Source organism: Triticum dicoccoides, chromosome 3B (genome assembly GCF_002162155.2).
Source record: "Triticum dicoccoides isolate Atlit2015 ecotype Zavitan chromosome 3B, WEW_v2.0, whole genome shotgun sequence".
Lineage (NCBI taxonomy): Eukaryota > Viridiplantae > Streptophyta > Magnoliopsida > Poales > Poaceae > Triticum > Triticum dicoccoides.
Genome location: NC_041385.1, coordinates 775,590,581 through 775,612,480, shown reverse-complemented (window position 1 = coordinate 775,612,480; position 21,900 = coordinate 775,590,581). Strand labels below are relative to the sequence as shown.

The 21,900-nt window shown below is 43.4% G+C and overlaps 2 protein-coding genes and 1 pseudogene across 2 annotated transcripts; all 3 read left to right on the top strand.

Moving 5' to 3' along the window:
* Positions 1-1,146: 1,146 nt before the first annotated feature.
* On the top strand, positions 1,147-1,773 carry LOC119278427 (60S ribosomal protein L5, mitochondrial-like). Its single transcript, XM_037559777.1, has one exon. It carries the CDS (start codon positions 1,204-1,206, stop codon positions 1,771-1,773), a length of 570 nt encoding a protein of 189 aa, XP_037415674.1. The 5' UTR covers positions 1,147-1,203.
* Positions 1,774-2,634: 861 nt separating this feature from the next.
* LOC119278425 lies at positions 2,635-3,497 on the top strand (annotated as a pseudogene).
* Positions 3,498-13,697: 10,200 nt separating this feature from the next.
* On the top strand, positions 13,698-15,874 carry LOC119282171 (putative B3 domain-containing protein Os03g0621600). The gene is made up of 4 exons (XM_037562489.1): positions 13,698-13,814; positions 14,043-14,490; positions 14,569-14,756; positions 15,617-15,874. The coding sequence occupies exons 1-4, from the start codon at positions 13,698-13,700 to the stop codon at positions 15,872-15,874; spliced, it is 1,011 nt and encodes a 336-aa protein (XP_037418386.1).
* Positions 15,875-21,900: the final 6,026 nt, after the last annotated feature.

Below are 21,900 nucleotides of genomic sequence, written 5' to 3'. Positions count from 1 at the left end.
CTACTGGTTTTCTTCTCGGTCTCCCCAACTAGGGGAAACCTCAAAGCAAACAACAGAGAAACACCTATCTTTTTTCTTTAAGCACTGAACATCCGGATCCCCTTCCGACTTGCTTTTCCGGGCACTGGTCTTTCTAACAACTGGAACTCGTCTCCCTTTTCCTGATTCGCATCTTCTTTGGCTTTTGCTACGGTCTTTCCGTCAGTCAGTCCTTCCTTCAATATTTTTGCCTGCGGATCTCTCTCTTCAAAACATATATATCTTTCGGCGCCAGTCTTTCCTGCCTTACCTTAACCCCACTTTCACGTGGCGAATCGGTATGAGGTTTCAGTGATCACTTTACGGTATTCTTTAAGCTTTCTTGGTCACCGGACAGAGTGAGAACTGCTCAGCTTGCTTTCTTTCCCTAGCACACACTTAGTAGATAGTAGGCACAGGTCCGCTAAGAGCTCATCGAACTTGACTTGTAGAGTGAGACCTGTGCTCGATATGGTTCATTTCAGTGCTCTTTCTCTCGGTATCGTTCACCACATGCCTGTGATCGATCTCTCTCAAGCTAGGTTTGGTATCGGTATCGGTGAAGTCCGTCATTGAATTTAAGTGGTAGAGTGGTAAGTGGGCGTACGGTCTATGGATTTCCTATCAGTGGCATTAGTTCCTTTTCATTCTCTAGATAGATGGGCAGAACAAGCTTCTCTTTATATTCTATTCTAGAAAGGATCAATTAGATTCTCATCTCCTATTTGTTTGAGCCATTCATTATAGTGGTGGTGCCGGGAAGGCTGCTTAGCACTCTAGTCCTTTTGAGTAAGGAATTGTAGCATGGGCAGGCAATCTCTTCGATTGATTCCCCTCCAGGAATTACTTGAATTAATTAGCTGGCCCACAGAGTGAAATATCGAACTTAACCTATAAATAACTAGTATCTCAAAAACTAAATAAAAGGCTTTCTTTTAAGCTTGTTAATGGAATTCCACAGGAGTCAGGCGCTAGCAAAGAAGAATTGGAAATCAGTTGCTTCCCTTCTGGACTCAAGTCAGCAGAAGAGTGAACTTCATATTAATAGGTAAATCCTACATCAAGCGTAAAGGAAGTACACTTTTTTTGATTCGGCGCTTAATAACTCGTACTTGACGTTTGATCAACTATCCTTTTTGAAGCGGATAGTTCACAGTGCTCATTCTCAAAAAAAGCGGAAAAGCCATGATGTTTCCACTCCATTTTCATTACGAAGATGTATTACGTCAGGATCTGTTGCTCAAACTGAATCACGCCAATGTTATGGAAGTTCCTGGATTGTTTGAAATAAGATTAGTACCAAAAGCTGCCTCTGATTTCAGAATCCAATTTGGAAAATTGGCTATGGAGATTTTGTGCGGTCAGAGATTCATACAGACACAAAGGGGCCCCTATTTTCAAGCAGGAAAGTCGTTTCGATCCAATCCATTCTTGGGGTCCGAAAAAGACACTGGATATGTCAGTGACTTTGCACGACAAAACGTTCTCCGAGGGCATGGAATGTACCATTTTTTGGTCAGAATCTTTACAGTAATGTCTATGTTGGATTCTCCGGTCGAAATACGGGAAAACTCCATCAAATTCTTTATGGAAACGGAGTTTTGCGAATTCTCCCCGGAACTGGAAGATCATTTCGAGATCTTCGAGCATTTTCGAGGGTTCAATGTGACTATTGTCACTTCGGCCAATACAAAAGATGAGACTTTACTACTGTGGAGTGGCTTTTTGCTAAAAGATGAGGGGGAAACTAAGTAAGATGCCGGAGAAGTGACGAAATATATGAGATCACAAACGTAGATTGCTCGCGGCTAAATATGAATTGAGACGAAAGCTTTCTAATTTTCTAACCCGATCTTCCGTGTGATATGCGGGACAAACATCGTTATAAGTTGTCCAAGTTGCCAAGAAAGAGTTCAATGGCACGAGTAAGAAACCGAGGTATTTTCATGGGTCGCCCTCGTTCCGCAGTTGAGTTCTTTCGCATTTATCATATCATTTTTTGTGGATTAGCATCTCGAGGTTCTTTGATGGGCATAAAGAAATCGTCTTGGTAGCAACCACCAAACCAATAGAACAAAGGTTAGCTCTGTATCTAGTTCACAAGCAAGGGTTGTAGGTCCATTACCGTCCGGCTCCCGACCGAAACTAACGGAGTCATCCCAACTCTCGGGTCGGAGATGCTAACGGGATAGGAATCAAAGTGGGGGACCTCTCTACCGCACCTGTCTCCCCAGACGTAGACTACGTAAAGGGTAGTACTCTTGGAAAGAGAGAAGATCACCGCGTGAACAAAATCCAAAGTAACGAATGTCACTCCCGAGGGATCGACCACTATCATACATGAAATTTTGCATAGAATGATTGTTCATGTTCACGCCGGAGTGCTGAGGTTGTTCCCACCATTGAAGTCAGAGTCTGGGTGTGTTTTTCTTACTAATACGGAGAGGGTTCCGAATGATAAAGACCAATCAAAAACTTCTTCGTTTCGTTGGTAGAACCCACGCCAACTCTTTACTCTAAACAATAGAGAGATCTTTTGATAGTCTCACTTCTATCAATGCAATGAAAGAATTATCCCTTCCTATTTGTTTGTCCTAATGAGACAAAAAAGAGCCTCCTTCTTTACCACTTTAGGGGATGGGGGTGAAGGGGGGTTTACATGCAACCGGGGCAAAGTGGTTTATGATTGAATCTCAGAGGCATTCTTATCATTTGGTAGATCCAAGTCCATGGCCTATTTCGGGTTCACTCGGAGCTTTGGCAACCACCGTAGGAGGTGTGATGTACATGCACTCATTTCAAGGGGGTGCAACACTTCTCAGTTTGGGCCTAATATTTATCCTTTATACCATGTTCGTATGGTGGCGGGATGTTCTACGTGAATCCACGTTGGAAGGGCATCATACAAAAGCTGTACAATTAGGACCTCAATATGGTTCTATTCTCTTCATAGTCTCGGAGGTTATGTTCCTTTTTGCTTTTTTGGGGCTTCTTCTCATTCTTCTTTGGCACCTACGGTAGAGATCGGAGGTATTTGGCCCCCAAAAGGGATTGGGGTTTTAGATCCTTGGGAAATCCCTCTTCTTAATACCCCTATTCTCCCTTCATCCGGAGCTGCCGTAACTTGGGCTCATCATGCTATACTCGCGGGGAAGGAAAAACTAGCAGTTTACGCTTTAGTAGCAACCGTTTCACTGGCTCTAGTATCCACTGGCTTTCAAGGAATGGAATATTACCAAGCACCCTCCACTATTTCGGATAGTATTTATGGTTCTACCTTTTTCTTAGCAACTGGCTTTCATGGTTTTCATGTGATTATAGGTACTCTTTTCTTGATCGTATGTGGTATTCGCCAATATCTTGGTCATCTGACCAAGAAGCATCACGTTGGCTTTGAAGCAGCTGCATGGTACTGGCATTTTGTAGACGTGGTTCGGTTATTCCCAATTGTCTCTATCTATTGGTGGGGAGGTATATGAAAGAAGGGAACGAATAAGTGGTTTGAGGAATAAAAGCTCGAAGACAAAGAGAACTTCTCCGGGTACTCAAGATATTGTGTTTGGAGAGGTGTAGATTGTAGATTCCAGCCGAGCCAGACCCAGGAAGAATACGAAGTCCAATTTCCTCAACCGCGCACACGGATAAGACGCGAGACAGTTTTTGAGGGATAGAAGTCTTGATCGGGCCAAGCCGGCATAACAGTTAGTAGTTCGCATTACTTTCTCTTCCGAAGCGCGCACATTCGAGTTCAGTATGGATGCACTGAGCGCTTAAGACCACTCGTTGGATGATATGGTCAATCATACTCCAGAGTGGGGACAGCATAACAATAACATTCTATCTTTAGATTCGAGATGTATTGATCGAGACGTGCCTCACTCTAGTGAGGATTTGAGCTCCCCGATAGACGTAGGGCCCGCTCGGTATGCTGTCATTGTTTAGGGGGGTTCTTAATTCTAGCATGAAAGTCCGAGTTGGAGGAATGATATTGGGCTTGAGAAGTGAGCAAGGAACCTGACATAACATTCCTATGGTTCCTCTGTCCCGGTCTTGCACCACTCTCATATCCATCAATCAATTTCATAGATAGTTACTATGGTTGTTTCTTCCTCCATTCACTAAAGCAAATGGAGCCTTTCCCTCCTCGAGTCAGCAAGCCAACTCGAGCGTTTTACCCTCGTGTCACTAGCGCAACACGAGCCATTCAAAAAAAAATTCTTGGAACTGAAGAGAAATCCATCTCTATACAAACTCTTTATGTTCTTGATATTGATTGAGTTACGAGAATGAAGAAGCGTAGCACACCTTTTCTCTCAATTCAAGTTTCCATTCAATAAGTGCATCAAGTATTTCGTATAGAAAGAAAAGGAACCACTTCTCTTCTCTTAAGTATATGAAAAATAGCTTTTTGGTCCCTTTCGTCCAGAGGTTAGGACATCGTCTTTTCATGTCGAAGACACGGGTTCGATTCCCGTAAGGGATAGGTACTTATTCCCGGCCGGCGGTATCAAGAACCCGGATAGTCAGTAGGAAACTCCAATCTGCAAGCGGAACAACGAGTTTAGAAGGCACGTTCTTGAAAGAGCAGGCTGACTATGAAACTCATATAAGGCTCGCGATCGGGTGCATTGTTGACTCGGGGGCGGTTCCATAGGCGGCTACTCTAAGATGGATCAAGTTGGGCTATATATTATGGCAAGTTGACCCTACTTTCCAATTTCGTAGATAGAACAGTTCTAGTAGAAGGTTAACCCGGCCTTCCTAAGAGTACTAGGTTAAAGGGGAGACCTCTAAAGCCCAGAAAGAACTATCCTATCCCTTTAGGAATCCAAAAGCGCCATATCTGTGGATCACTGACGGCTATACCCAATGAGCAAAGTAGAAAGAGCCTAGGAAAATGCATCTTCTCCCTATTCAGTCAGCAGTTGTCCATCGACTAGTCTTACTTACCGCACCGCCCGGCGAAAAGGGATTTCTCAGTGATAGACCCACGAGAGCATGTGTGCCAGTGACAAAAGAAGTGCGAGACGATCTGGGAAGTGAGGGATGCCCTTCCTGGGTATCACGAGCGGCGAGGCAGGTACGGCTGGAGGAAAAGCAAGGCAACAGGGTGCTAGGTTTAAGCAAGTATTGTTCGTCCGATCATTGGAATCGGCTTAGCCGAAAAAGGCAGATCTGGTTTCACTAGTAGGAAGAACACCCTTCTAAGGTGAAGGTATTCCATTTCTAAGAAGGAAGTTCTATATATTCGAACTAGAGATAAGCTCTAAAATGGAAATCGAAAAGGAACCCCTTGTCCGTCCAGGTACTCACCCCGCCGGAACTCGCAATCAAACATAGGGTTGGCAAACTAGGAAGGCACAGAAAAGAAGGCAATTGCGAAGGCGAGCAAGGTATTTTTGAATTTCCTCAAATTGATGAATCAATGAAGTAGTTGAATTGAAGTAAATGTGCCTACGAAAGAAGAGTTTTCGATATGGATCTGCGAACAGGAAGAAAGCAAGCATATATTACTATTGCATTGGCAACGAACACCGTCAAACAAAGATAGCTGTTGAGGAGGAAGACCTGGATAGGGAGCCGGTTACAAATAAACTTGGGACTAGGAAACCTCGAACTACGAATGGAAACACTTTTTCAAGCAGGGGTAAACGGATCTGGTTAGGAAGCCGGAGATGGAAGAGAGGGTGTCGTGTCGGATCTTCAATCGGGGCAAACAACGGATGCTCGGGATAAAGCTAGACTTCGATTGGTTTTTGATGGATATGAGCTTTCCCTGAATAAGGATCAAAATATGCTTCCTAAAACAGCATGCGCAATGGTGGGCCGAGTACATAGCATAGCGTATATCAAGTATCCAACGCCTTCCGAATAAGGAATGGAAGCCGACTTAATAAAACTACATCTTGCTGATGTAGGTGTAGACAGGTATTCTAAAAGGAGTGACAATATTGGGTGTAAGGATTCTTCTATGCAAACATTGACCACTCGTATGGTAGCCTCACAACCATCTACAAGGGAGACTTCCACCTCAACCTGAAGTTCACCCACGTGGAGCCTTTACTAGTCGGAATGGTAAGACTACAACCGATCCTCTTCCCCAATGCCAGCGTTGTATGTACCACCTGCCTTCTACCCTAGCCGGCCCAATACCTTCTCCGCAGGGACCTCAACAGTCCACTACTTCTGCTGCACAGCCTAGTTCTTCTACACCAGCAGCTATTGCTCCTAATGATCCATCATCAATCTGCTTCACCTGTCAACCCGAAGCTGCCATTTCCAGAACAGTTTGTGAAGTCAACTGAAGAAAAGCAGATTGCAAAGTTTCTGGATATGATGACAGATATGCAGATTACCACCCCCATCCTTGATGGTGTCTTACAGGTGCCGATGTATACACAGTTCTTTAAGGACCAGCTCGCAAAGAAGCAAAACATTAACGAGCCAGAACTGGTTACTCTTACTAAGGAATGTAGTGCACTCGTTCAAATAAGCTACCTCTCAACTTAGATGAGCCTGCCAGTTTCAGTATTCCATGCTTGATAGGAAGTCAAACTTTCCATGCTTTATGTGGTCTTGGGTCTACTGTGATTCCCTTCACTGTCTACGAGCCACTACCATTGGGTGATGTACGGCCGACTAGCATCACTCTCCACCCTGCACTTAAACTAGACTAGAAATCCGAAAAAACACTAGTTTTGGCCCATAGCGAAATAGAGTTTTTCTTCTCCGCGGACTCCCCATGCTTGGCGCCATAGGCTTTAGGACTTTTGGCACTAGGGAATCATACTTTGATCAGATCCGTGGACAGGCTCCCGAGGTCAAATCGGATTATGGACTTTTCCAGCTAAGTGAAAACGCACTTCACTACTAGCAAAGAAGTCAGCTCAGGGCAGGGCCGGTGGTAATCTCAGATAGGAACTTGCCGGGATCCTTCCATACCTGCCATCCACCACTACTACTGATCGTTTCCCAGAACGAGCCATACCTTTTCCCAAAATGAGAATACGGCTGAGGACGAATAGCGGCACCTAGCTTTAGTTTCCACACGACACGATGGATCTATCACTCTCTTTAGCCAGGCCATTCTCTATAGGAGAGTTCCGAGAATGAATTCCAATCTGGTACCAATCGTAGAAATCGTATTGTAGAGTTCTTCTCACGCCTAGCACAGCTACAAGCATTCCTCGAATGCATAGACAAGACGGAGGATATCTGATCCCGCGGAACATCTGCTACCAACTACGGATTACCTTGTTTCCATAAAATCCATGTTTCTGGCACCTTGGCCCCCTCTACCTACGAAATTCTGATTCCTATGGTTGAAGAAAGTACAGCGTTGTCAATTCAACCTGAAAAAAGGGGAATAAGTTGACAAAGTCAGCTTGAATATTACGGTATGGATCAAAGGAAGCTATACCCGCCTTGATTTCTATCAAACTTATTAGATGGTAAAGCAGACAAGTCTGAAATGGAATGTTTCATCGGTATATGTAGGGCTCTCAAAAGAGAATCTATTTCAGCATAGTTGATTTTCAGAAGCCAACTAGAACTTCGCAGCTGCCGTATAGTTGATTGTTCCCACCAGTTTCGTTCTCATCTGGTCAGTTTCATGAATGCAAGGATTTACTACGACTCTCAGGTGTAAACCTTGGTCGTATACAGCGGTGAACTAGCTAAATATAGCTAGAGGAGTAATATAGCTAAATATAGCTATAGGGCATTCCACAGTGGTGAAATTCTCTCGGCAAAGCAGAACAAGAAGCAGCAGAAAGCAAAACAGTATAAGGGTCATTCGGAGTTCCAGGCACAAAACAATTCTACAGAACTGGGTATACCAAACAGTTGATCAACAAGGCAAATGTCCACTAAACCAGCTAAACGGCTCACGAATTGTTTGGAATGCGACGGCAAATGTGATCTCCCAGCAATATCTCGAGTCCAAAACCTCACCCATCTACATATATCATCATCTGCGGCAAGAACATAGCAACACCAAAATCCTACCAACAACTGCTGCAATGCACCCTCCTCACGACAGCCAACCATCGACGGTGTCAGACTATGATTCAGTTGCTGTACTACTCCTCTTTGTTCTGTTTCATGTTTTTGGCGGTTTCGTTCTTGTGTCTGAGTCCGAAGAAGACGGTGGATGTTGATCCAGTAGCAAAATTGTGCTTCCTGTTGCAGGATTTATGTATCGTGCCATGCGTAGATACGGACGACATGGAAAAAATCCAGGTTTATGTACGACATGCTCTTTCCTTCCTTCATTCGGTGACGCACAGAGGTGGCAGAGTCTTGTTCCTGGAGTCGCTCACAACTTTTGGGAGCACCGAGATCCTGAATAAGATGCTGCACGAATTGGCTAAGGTGTTGGGAGCCCCCAATAGAGAAGGACGATGCGGAAAGGGATGATGGGAAAGTGACAAGACTGGACTTCGACTCGTTTAAAAAGAGTTGTAGCCGTACGGAATTCCAATTGGAATGGACCCATCTCATGATACAAGTTACCCTGGATTTCTTTCTATTCCTATTTCGCTGGGCAATTCTAGTTTTTGTTATGATGATCTCATGGATAGTAGTATTGAGTTCTATAAACAGATTGATAGTAGGTTTTAAGATAGCTTAGCCCTTGCTATGATTCAATTTGTATTAGAGAAGAGGGGCGCCAACCCTATGGGGAATGTAGCTATGTTGTACTTCTTCCTACTAGCTACGGTGCAGCACCTGTTCCTAGCTACGATGCTGCTCCTGTCCGCCCCTTGATTTATCACCGCTTTGGTCTTTTATTGGTCATTGATTTATAGACGGGAGGATAAATACCCTGGATCGACCCCAGATATCGATTTAGCATTCCATTATCGGATCTCCGAAACGGGAAACCAGAAAAGTAATCGAAATCGTGTGCCAGCGGGACATACGAAATTCACACTTTTTGACTCTCAATCCACAGGTGGAGATACCAGGGGTGGGTTTTCATGGCCTATAGTCTCCCCTGCCGACGAAGCACGAACTACTTGTTGAAATCGCGGATCCAAATCTTGCATTTCTCCTTTACTCGTCAAAGGCCTCGTATTGTTATTCCCATGATTCATGTGGGCTATCTGCTCTTTATTGTAGGTTCCTACTCCCACCTATCCTTAAAAAACGATGTGAGTGGCTCATACTAATCAAATGTACAAGTAACTGACCCTTATCAAGCTTTCCACACATAGTGTTTTGATCTAAGATTGCAATTCTTCCATGTTTCCGCAGTAGCATATTGTTCCATGGAGCTAGGGTCCAAAATAGGAATCAACAAGTGTTTCCACGATTCTACCGCCCGGCCAATCCTGTTCCACTGAATCCCCTCCCTTTTTCATGGCCACATATCTTTATGGCTAAGGAGTGGGAAATCTTTCTCCTGTTACACAAATCAAATGTTTCATTTCATCCGGGAAAAGCCACCTCTTTCTCCACAAACAATGTCTTTGTCATTTGATCCTGTTTTTATCCGTTAGATAGGAACAGCTTTGCTAAATACTGAGAACTCTCGGATAGAGTATTAGAATGAAAAGACCATTAATTATATAAGGAAGAACCCAGGGTTCTAGCCCATTCCCATTCCTAAATCAATAATTCGTAGTGATTTTGCCTTTCTTGCGTACTCCTGGTGAACCAGTTGCTAGCCATATGTTTAGGAGGCTATTTTCTCCTATTAAGTAAGATTCTTAAGCTTAATAAGCCCAAAGATCGAAAAGTGCGGACCATTTTGAAATAAAACCGGACCATTTGTAAATCAAAATAGAAAAAGAAATCTAGCTACTCTCTTCTCTGTCTCCTTCAGAAAAAGAAAGCTAAGGCAATTGGTGTTGAATAAACAAAACCACACCGAACCAGTCAGGAGTTTTCAGAAATTATGCCCAGCGTCACATGACACCACTTCATTGTATGCAACACGAGGAACCGATCAAGAAAGACGAAGCAGACATGCACAAGTTCAAGAGCAAGGTCAGACAAGCATGTATCAGAACAGCAACGTGATCAAGGCTGCAGCTGCTGCTGCGAGGACTAACGTCACAAGGGAAATCCGGCAGGAACTTAAGGCCACCGATCCCGACCGATCGTGCGGCACGGACGTCGAAAGCTCCTCCATAGTCGACGGGGGCACTTCACTTGTCCTGGGGCAGCAGCAGCACGGACATGCACAACTGATTTCAATTAGTACACACGAAGTATGATCAACGATTCCGCAAAGATATTAATTCCAGTGTTCAAACAATCAAATGGATGAGATGATCAACGATTGCTCAGATTAAAAAACTAGAAGGTACAGTTACAACTTAACAGATCTGTGCACTCAGAGTTTGAGAAGACTATATATATAGCATCCGCATCACCAGGACACTCGATACTGTAATTAGTAGGCAGTTACAAGTTAATAGAACAGATGCTGCGAGTAGAAGAATTGAATCAATAATCAGTTTTATCATACAATCAAGTTTGAATCTGTATTCCTATAGCCCTATAGCAGCATATAACAAGAAATGGAGAGAACACCGCAAGTGAAAATAAAAAAATTCCGTTTTGTTGTGGGCAGATGAGTAGGGATCATATGGTGCGAAAGCCGAAATGGCCAAGAGTCTCTGAATGGCATTAGTGGCCGCAGATTCACCGAATTACTAGACAAGCAGAAAAACGTTTACCTGGAGACATTTTAGGCGTGGGAGGTGAGTCAGGTGTGAAATGCATCTCAGGAAGCGACTTGAGCCCTGTTTCAAATGGGGGGAAACAAATAAATGAAAAAATAAAATTGGTACATTTAAAAGAACTGCTCAACTGATCAGTAATCATGACTAACCATAGCAAAAAAGCACAGTAATAATATCCCTAAGAGTAGCATCCAGAGCTCGCAGGTAATCCGCATCTACCACCAACCATCACCAATGTAGCTTCACAAGGACTCACAAGAACAAGGATAGGAGCGCATAAACTTATTTTATAACTTGTTCGGTGATCAAGAACACGCGCATAGGGAGCACAAGAATCAATCGAAGCATATACTCGCCATCAAGAAGGGACAAGTTTCTCCCCCCGGCCCTACTCCCCAACCAACCCACCGAACTAACTCCATACGTTCATCATCATACATTGCGTACCGTGCATTTTTCCTCTTCCTTCCATACTGTGCACGAGGCCTTTGGCTACTCAATTTATTTTCTTTTGTTGCTTCTCTATTCTACATAGACCCGGCAATCTCCCTCCGACAAAAGCATACTTTTTGAGTACTCTAAAGAAATATAGCCCATTGGGCCGGCTTTAGGATTATGCTTACTCCTACTGTGGAGAAAACCAGAGGAGTCCGACTACCATTTCTTCGTATGAAGTACGTACTTGTTCTTCACCGTGCAAGCTCTACAGGTTTCGGAATCCGAGGCCTTCAAGTTCAACCGTAGACGTAGAAGCAAACCGGTACTTAAGCATCGAGCGAATGAGAGACGAGTGAGACGCCTTTAGCTCCTAGAATGCCTTCTTCAACTTTGCTATACGCAGTTCGTGCGCCAAATAGAACTGCTAGACTACGTCGAGTTGTGACCACTCATGCCTCTAAAGAGCGAGGCAAAGGGTAACACTAGGGCGGAGCTCCACCTTTTGTTCTTCCAGCTCGGACTCCTAAACTAGAAACTATATAAGAGGCATGAGATGATCAGGTGTGTGCACTAAAGCTCGACATGATGAAAGCTCATGAGAACTTCACTGCTATAGCTGATACGGGATCTAATGACTTATTTCTTAAAATAGGGGTTTGTGACTACCGAAAGTGTCTCTTTTCATGACACAGGGGGTGCCAAAGTTCCATTTTTTTAGTTTTTTACTTTTGCTAAATTGAATCAGCTTTTTTTCAAAATCGATTTTTTTTCCAAAACTACTGAACTTGTTTTCAAAATTCATGTAATTATTTAAAATAGATGACTTCTTGTGAAAGTTGACAATTTTAAAAAAAAAATATGAACCTTTTTCAAATCAAACAAACTTTTTTCAAAATCAATGATTCTTTTAAAATTGATGAACATTCTTTAAAATTGAACAAAATTTATTCAAAACCTATGAACTTTTTCCAAAACCACTGAGCTTTTTTAAATTTAAGTTTTTCCAAATAATTCCAAAATCTTAGAGATATAGTATAAATAGTGCATCCACAGTAGTTCTTATATTCTTTTGCGCTGTTTTCAGTCAATGCAATTGAGTAGCCTGAGTGGTTAGCAAGACTTGTATGGGAGTCCAATGGTGCGAGTTTGAATCTTGTATAAGCTAATTGTTTTGCGGTTTTTTTCCATGCTGTAAGTTCGCTGCGTTCGCGTTTTATGGGCCGGCCCAACTGAGCACCCAAAAGGAGGTCCCCTTGTTCGATGATTATGGTTGTGCCTCAGTTTGTCTTATTGTGTGTATGGCCCAACAAGATTCACGGCCCAATAACACATGACAAATTGATTTCTAGCTGGTTTACTTTGGTCCCACAATTTTTTTAGCGATCAACTCTGTACATATCTATACCAACATAAAAAGACCCGAAGAGGCAGATCCAACCAAAAATCGGCTATCAAACAAGGTCAATCCAACGAAATGGACCGCTCCAATGTGAGTGATAGTTGATGCTCGGCCCAGCGCGTTTTTACCAAAAAAAAACTACTTTGTTTTATTTGTGAAAAAATGCAAACTCTTGGTGTGTTCCGCATGTCAATACAAACCGAAAATTAAGACGAAATAGTGTGGGCACCAGGTTTCAAACCCGGAACTCCTTTGTGGACGACAATTCACGGGACGATTCTTCAACGACAGCCGATCCAATGGTCATCCTGTACATAGCGGACATGATGAAAGACTCCGGCGACACGTCGTCCATAAATCATCCGTACACTATCGTCCGTATAGCATTCCTCTTTCAACCACGGCCACCTACACACGTTGATGTCTAAAATGAATAATTACCTCTTAATATATTAGAACAAAGGCGCGAACTGAAATGAACTGCATTCTGTGCGGCGCATTTTGCACTCGTCGTTTTTTATATAAATCTGTAGAGAGTATTTAAATTATAATCCCAGAAATAAAAATAACTTTCAAATATTCGCGTGTTATAAATATTGTACTTACAAATGAAATAACTTACTACGCAACCTCAAAACTAGTTCATTTATTATTTTAAAATATTCAAATATTTAACATAAAATTTCTGAATTATAAAAGGATACCCACACGCAACCTCATCCGGTCACCCCCCCATGCACTCTCCCCAAGGCATCCCTCCCTTGTCAAGTCTTGTCGCCTCTTACAGGCACACCTACTAGTAGTAGTAGGCATCTAGAAGTCGGAGAGGCGCTGGATCATCTACTTGCCTAATCTCTGATGTATGGCTTTCTCCACTCTTAACGTCCTCCAGTCTCCCTCCCTCCCTGTCTCTCTCTCTCTCTCTCTGAATCTCCGATAATCACTGGTATGATTCAACTTTTATTTCCCTCCCTCTGAAATACTGCAAGCCCTATAAAATAGAGAAGCTCTTTGTTTTACCTTCTCCCTGTTAGCTCCAATTTCCTCTATTTCCCGAAATGTTTTCTTCAACTTTGAGTTGTTACATTTTTACCTAAAATATTTATTCACGATTCGTTTTTGTTGTAGATCCATTCCGTGGTTAGGAGATGAGCAAGCCATGGAAGAAACGCAAGGAGCTGGATGAACATTGCTACTGGAACCACACAGGCGAGCAAGATAAGCATTTCTTCAAGGTTATGATTGGCGACTTCCATGAGAGAATGGTAATTTTCATTGGCTATTTTCAGTTCGACTCTGTTCTGGCCTCCTAGGGTACTTTTATTTTCAAGTGGATTATGTTCTAGCTTTCTATGGAAGCAAAAAGGGAACCTCTTGGAGTGAAACTGTATTACTTAATTCGGTCAGATCTGGGCAACTCTGTTTCACATCTGAAATATAGCAGAAAGTTTCAGTGTCTCCTGACATAGTGTGCTTCACCTTGTTTCCTACAGGTCATACCAGATAGGTTTGTCCAACATTTCAGGGGGCAAACAGGACGAACTATTAAGCTAGCATCACGCCATGGTTACACTTTTGATGTTCAGATTACCAAGAATTTGGAGAAACTAGTCCTTGATTCGGGATGGAAGGCGTTTGCTCGTGCCCATAACTTGAGAACGGGGGACTTTCTTGTGTTCAAGTATGATGGCCACTCTCAACTGAAGGTTTTGATCTTTGGGCCGAGCGGTTGCGAGAAAATTCAAGCGTGCAATCTCAAGAAAAATGCTGCTCCTGGTAAAGACTGGTGGGGAAACACTGCTGGCATTGTAAACACTTGTCATGATCTTCCCATGAAATTTCCACAAAGTGGAAGACAGATTAGGCCAAGCAAGGATACCTCAAGGCAGGGGAATGATATCATCAATGTCAGCTCGTCGAGCTCTGCTTCAGATTCAGCAGGTTATAATTCACAATGTCAAACCTGCCATATATTATGCCCCATAGAACTTCATATATGACTTTATTTTCTTTGTTTAGGAGGTATTTCATCTTCAGAAGATGATGATTTCCTGCCAGGTTGTATCCTCGCAAATGGCACCCTCTTGAATCTAAATCGGGTGCAGAAGAAGCAACTTAAAGAAAAAATCCGAGCTATGAATTCCGAAATCCCCATTTATGGGTGTGTCATAAGGAAGAGCAGTATTTACGGAACACTGCATGCCCTTGTGAGTTACTCTCTCCGTTCCGATTTACTCACCGTGGTTTTAGTTCAAATTTGAACTCAAACCACAACGAGTAAATCGGAACGGTGGGAGTAAAATCTCTGTTGTCAAACGGATACTGTACGTTAGTTGTGCTGCCTTTGGCAAGCTGGCTTTTTATCTTTGCGCCTGACTTACAAAAATAATGTTTGTCCACCCAAATGTTCTTAGTTTATTCTGCATATTGATTGAGTTTGTATTGGAGTCATGTAACCATTGGGATAGAAAATTGTACCTGGAGCAGATTGAAGTTTGTCTTACCCAAAACAATATATGTTTGTCTTACCCCATTAGTATTCTGCTTATTCTATCTTCTCCGTAGCGCTAGCGGTACTTTGCCCTCTTCCTGTGGCGGGATTGGTGTCTGTGTGTTTGTGTGGATGGCTTGTAGGCTGTGGGGTTTGTTTGGTGGTGTCTGTTGTAGTGTGTGCCTAGTAGAAGCTGGTCGTAGTCTTGAGTAATTGAGTTGAGTGGTTCGTTATTTCGGCCTAGTCATGGGCCTGTACGGATGTTAATCTTTTTTCTATCAACGGATCAAAAGGTAATATTTGCGTTTTCTTGAAAAAAAACATTAGGATATTAAAGAAACTTTACGGTGTCAAATTTACAGGTGATATGCTGCTCAATTTTATAGGTTAGCAACCCCAGTAAACTCTTATCGCTACGCCTTTCATGTAAGCTGGGTGTTACAACTTTGGTTTACTTTTTTAATGAACATTGATACTAGACTACAAAATGTTAGTATCATGGACGTGTAGATAGTCCACTACACCATGCTATTTGCTCGAATTAGCAATACTAAAGATCATTTCTCCCTTTATCAGGAAATATCAAGAAAATATGCTGAAGTATACCTTCCATTTGAGGAACAAATGCTGACCCTTCAGCATCATGGCAAGAAGTGGGAGGTGCGGTGTCGTGTTAAGAAAAGCAAAGCCAAAAGGCTTTTGAGAGGGTGGAAGCATTTTGCGCGTGACAACAACTTGCAGCTGGGAGATGTCTGCCTCTTTGAGCTACTGAGGAACAAGAAGAAGTATGTGATGAATGTCCATATCATTCGCAAATCCCTTTACAAGAGGTGAAGTTTGGCATACTTCCTACCATTGGTACTAACTTTTGATATGGTGAATTACTGCATCAAGCATTGTTGTAAACCAAGAATTGTTTGCCAAAACATTGTGGGTATCAGCAATTCCCTGGAATAATTTAGTAGTTATGAGCTCAAAACTAATTATGTTTGGTCTGCAATCCATTGCATCATCTCTCTATCTCACTGTACTCTCTCGCCAGGAAATGTTCATCTGAAGAAAAGCTGGCCACATGATTCAAGAAACAGAAGTAGCAAAAGGAGTTTCGGGTAAGGCCGGAAGAGTGGAGCCCTGACAATATACTGAAGAAAGAGCTCGGAGTTCATAATAAAGTTCAAGTCCAGTTAGTTTCAGCTGCCTTTTGTGTTATCATGGATGTAATACTCTTAAGACCTTATGTTTACCTTATGTTTAAGTGGATGAAGTGTAATGGCAGATAGGACAATATTATGTTTAGAGGTTATTGCGTGGATGTACTGCGGGTTATGTCAGGGCAGAGTTACATTATGGCCAGTTGCTCACTTTTGCTGTTGGTTGCAGTGCCTAGGATATACCTGGGTATCGTACCGAAAAAGGCTTTCGCCCCGCTTTATATATAAAGCAAACCGCCACAGAGCACACATACAAGCACTAGTCCCCAACACACACACACACACACACACACACACACACACCAAGTCGCACAACAAGAGGTACAAAAGGTTCTGCTGACGGCACAACTCAACAAGCCCAAAAAAACAAAAAAGGAAAGGCCGGCGGCCGGAGAAGGCCGGCCTCTAATCAGGCTCCGGCGGAGGCGGAGATGGCGGCGGCGACAAGCGGACAACCATGGAGCGAAGGTCGGCGATGACGGCAGAGATGGCGTCTCGATCCTGGGGGCGGCTAAGCGGCCGCCAGACCAGACAATTTGAAGAGAGCGTCAGTAGCCCGTCGAAGAGGAATGCGTTGAATCACAAGTTTATTGCGGATCGTCCAGAGGGTCCAAGCGAGGGCTCCAATATCAAGCCACCTAATGTGGCGAGAAGGCAGGGGGGAGTTCTGGAGTTCGGCGAATAGGTCGGGGAAGTTAGTGTGACACCAGTTACCACCAACCACCTCTCTAAAGCAGCTCCAAACAAATTGAGCGGACACGCAAGAGAAGAAGATGGTGATTCGAGTCTTCGGGGACACCGCAGAGGGGGCAGAGGCCAGATCCCGGGCCGTTGCGCTTGCGGACCTCCACCCCAGACAGGGTCCGCCCGCGAATCCATTGCCACATGAAGATCCGAATCTTCAGCGGCAGGCGGATGGACCACACCGTCGTAAGGGGAGGAGGAGTGGAGGAGGGGCAATGGCCTGGTAAAGGGACTTGGTGGAGAATTGGCCCGAAGGCTCAAGATGCCACCGAACCAGGTCAGGACCAGGGTCAACCACATGCTCGTGAAGGACGATGCAGTCGAGCAGCTCATGCCACGCGGCAGAGTCCCCAGGCCCAAATGGCCTACGGAAGGTGAGGCGCCCTAAGTCAGTAAGGGCCCTCTCAACCGAGATCTGAGGGTCAACGGCGATGGAGAAGAGATCGGGGAAGCGCGCGACGAAGGGGGTGTCACCAGCCCAACGGTCGAACTAGAACAGGGTCGCATACCCAGATCCAACCGAAATGGATGTCCCAATACGAAGAACCGGGAGCAGCTAGATGACAGATTGCCAGAACTAGAGCCACCAGATCTCTGACAGAAGGCAAGGGGTTGCCCACGCAACCTGGGTATCGTATTGTGTGTACTATAGATATTGTCCTGAATAGGGACTGGAAAATCCTAAATTCGAATATTAGAAGGATTAATTCTGATAAAAAGCGGACTGCAATATCTAACAAGAATGGGGAAATAGGCTGTGCTGTCCTTTATCTTCAAGAAACAAAAAGAGATTTCTTTGATCAGAGATACCTAAAAAACTTCTGTCTTAGAAGGCTAATAAGTTTGAATATCTTCCCTCTGTCTAGAATGATAATATATTCATAAGGGAAAATATTTCAAGAATTTTCCCTGTCTATTTTATTTACTTCAGTCCACAATGGTGATTCCTGGATATTAACCAATGTTTATAGCCACTGTCAGCAAGAAAAAATTCATTGATTGGTTTCAAAGCATTACAATACCAGATGATCATAACTGAATCATATTGGGAGGATTAGATATCCTGAAAATAGGAACAAAGAAGGGACGGTGGGACACACAGGATATGATGCTCTTTAGTGAAGCCATCAGTCACTTGGATTTGGTAGAGATTCCTTTAAAAGGAAGAAACTATACATGGAGCAAGATGCAAGATATTTCTCTTCTTTAGAGTTTGGAATGGGTTTTTTTTCATAGAAGCTTGGACCCTTTCATACCCCAATAATTTGGCTATCTCCCTAGCCAAGACCATTTCTGATCACACTCCATGTATCATACAAGTAGCATTCAGCGAAAGGCAAGAATTGGAGACAGGCTAATCTCCATTCTCCATAATGGAGAGTCAGGGGCTATCTTGTTTTTTGCTATTTTACCTTAAAAAATATAGTAGGTCTTAATCGAATGCAATAGGTCCTATGAGGTACAATATGTTTATTATGTGGTAATGTGTTAGAGTTGATAATGAGGAGTACTTGTGATTACGACTAGTGATCAATTTGCTATGTGATGTCATTGATGAAAACGATGATCTTGAGGAGGTGTTATATGACAATAATGTATTATGATGATAAGTTGTTAATGATATGATGATGATGATATTATTATATCATTCGGTGAAAGAACCACGGATTAGTTTCAAGTGGATGGACATCCACTTGAAACTAGTTCACGGTTCTTTCATCCCATGATGTAATAACTCATTATGATGTAAAACAATCTCTAAATTCCTGTTGTATGAAAACTTGTGTAAAGGTGTATGAATACAACATGAAATAAAAAAGAAATAAAATATTAAATAATAGTAGTAGCGCAGGAAAGGAGAAGCGCTACTACTAATTAATAGTAGCGCTGTTCTGAAGAAGCGCTACTACTAAGTCAATTTAGCAGTAGCGTGGGTCTAGGCGCGCTATTGCTAATCATTAGCTATAGCGCCTTATCAGTAGCGCTCCTTCCCGCGCTACTGATAGGCCTAAAACCCGCGCTGCTGCTAGGCTTTTCCCTAGTAGTGATGGGCAGAGAGGAGGGGGAGCACGTGATTGTGAGGGAGGGGCAGGTTGGAGGAGAGATGGTGGCCACCAGTCTCGTCCTCCCATCGCGGCGTGGGATCGCACGCGTAGACACTGGGGACCAGACCTTTCCTTTTTTGCAAGGGGGGCTAGAACTTTCCAAATCTAGCAGGTTGCCAGGGATCCTTACCCAGCACTCAGTTGCTGCCTAGACGTGTCCCAAAAAAATTACTTGTAGCAAATTCACAATGATACAAACCAAGAGCCATCTTTCCTAGGTCGCTGCTTATTACTCCACCTATTAACAATGTTACCTTCTTCCTCAACAAACAAGTTTTTCATCTTCAAAACTTGAATTACGATTGGAACGAACAATCATAAGTTTGGTTTGTTCCAGCCTGCTGCAATACATAAACCTTACCAAAGTTTTATATTCACCACCAAATTTTCAAACCAAACCTGTTGGGAACCGATTTGCCTTTGCCTCAACAGTGATGTGCCAGAGACATCATTAATGACACGCACACCACTAATGTAATTTTGATGCATAAAAAATAGCAACCACAACAACTTTTTTAGCCAAGTGTAAATTTTTTGGGTGTTGTCGTGGTAATATTTGGCTCAAAATGCTCTCACAACAGCAAAAGTTGGCCAAAAAAATGTTGCCATGGCAGTACAAATGAGCACTTCTACTCATTTATGTTGTCTTTGCCTTAGTAGTGATGTGCCAAATTTTGAAACCAAACCTGTTGGGAACCAATTTGCCTTTGCCTTAGCAGTGATGTGCCAAAGACATCATTGATGGCAGACACGCCACTAATGTGATTTTGATGCCTAAAAAATAACTACCACAATAACTTTTTTTAGCCAAGTGTTAATTTCTTGTGGTTGTTGTGCCACCATTTGGCTCAAAATGGTGCCACAATGGCAAAAGTTAGCCAAAAAATGTTGCCATCGCAGCAAAATCGGCACTTCGGCTCATTTCTGATGTCACAATGACATTTTTTAGTTTAACAGTAACAGTAATATCATATAACATCCAAATTTGTAAATACCTTTAAGTGTAAGACTTCAACAAAACAGTAATAACATATAAGATGGTCAATAAAATACTAACACAGTATGACTGGTACATATAGCATGCCTACTAACGCTACAAGAAAAAAATACATCCGTGACATTTTGACCCGAACAAAAATATTTTCAGTCAAACTTCATGATGATAAGACTTACGGAAACACGTACCATTATGGATGTGGTGGGCACCTACTTCCATGACAAAACATTATGATAGGAAATAAAATTTTCATCATCGGCGGGTTGGCACCGCACCTGGATGACGTAAAAAATCATGATAGAAGTGAGGACGAGAATTTTTCTTGGATTTGTCCTCCTCGCATGGTATACGGTGGGTGGTCAGTACCAAATGATGCAGGGGTAGTTTGCGTGATCTCGTACAAGCACGTGTGCGAGCGAGCCTTCGCATTACTGAACCCGAGCGTTCAATGCTCGTACATTTTTCTTTCAAGGATGCGTTCACGCTCGTACATGAGCAGTAGTTGCAGGCTCGCTGTCGTGGATATAATCTTGACAATACTATGGGGATATGGACGCAGAGGCAATCGTATCTAGCAAATGGTGAGGTTGGGAGCACGCTCAAAGATTTATACAGGTTTGGGCCTTCTGCGGTGGAGGTAATACTCTACTCCTGTGGTGCTCTTTCCTCATGGCGTAGGGTACAATGTGAGTATGTTCAACCTTCAGCCTGGGGCTTCCCTAGTGGCTTATATAGAGTGCGCCAGGTAGGGATACATAATGAGATGGTATTAATGATATTCATGTCCTTAGGTGTGGCTGACTGTTTCATGGCACTTACTACTAGTAACTGATGTATTTAACTAGATTATTCCATTGTTGGGTAACTGCCACCATTATGACATCATGGCCGAGAGGAATGCTAGGTAGCCGTTGACTAATGGCATAGCCGACTGCTCCCTTCTTCTCTGACCGAGTGCATGATAGTTGTTAGTCGGGTGGCCTGGTATCCGACTATTAGGACTTAACAAGGTCTCAAGCCACCATCCTTTTCTCTAATGGACCAATGATGAGCCCCTTGGCCCATTATCTTCTGGAGCGTACTTATACAAGTCTTAGGCCTTCGATGGGCCAATCATATACTTGGCTCTACCCCGTATTTGTAACCCCGGCAGTAGCCCCCGAGTCGGTCGAGGTCTCGCTAGGAATGCCTAGTTGCTTTCTTGATCCAACAAGACATCTGACTGGTCGACGAGCCTGAGATCTAACTAAGAGACCTTGGGGGACTCAGTTTATTCTTGCGCTCGGAGGGTGCAAAGGATGAGCAACTAGGAAGAAGACTCGGTGATACCAGTTTTATATCTCTTATGGAGAGGATAGCTCGCGACCCGACTGCAGGCGTATCATCAAATTCCGAGCGGTTGTCTATGGCGTCTAGGCTTGATTGGATCAAGCATTCCTAGTAAATATCCTACGGAAGCATTACATACCCTAAATAGAAGAAGAGAAACAACACAACTGTAAACTAGCCTAGCTTGAACTCCAACCAAGAAAGGTGAGGAGACGAGGCACATGACATCAAGGCCGCGTCACGACCAACGCGAGGCACCCACGACACATGACTACGACTCAAGAACCAAGCGAATCACCCCCCCCCCCCGCACACACACACACTACCAGAAATGCTTAGAAGAGTCAGTAGGTGGGTTGTAGGGCAAGGTCGGGCTTGAGGAAGGAGGCATGGAGGAAGAGTCAATGATGTCGTACATTACGCTTTGGATGCCCACGCCCTGACAAGCACCAACACCAAGCAAGGCAACCGACA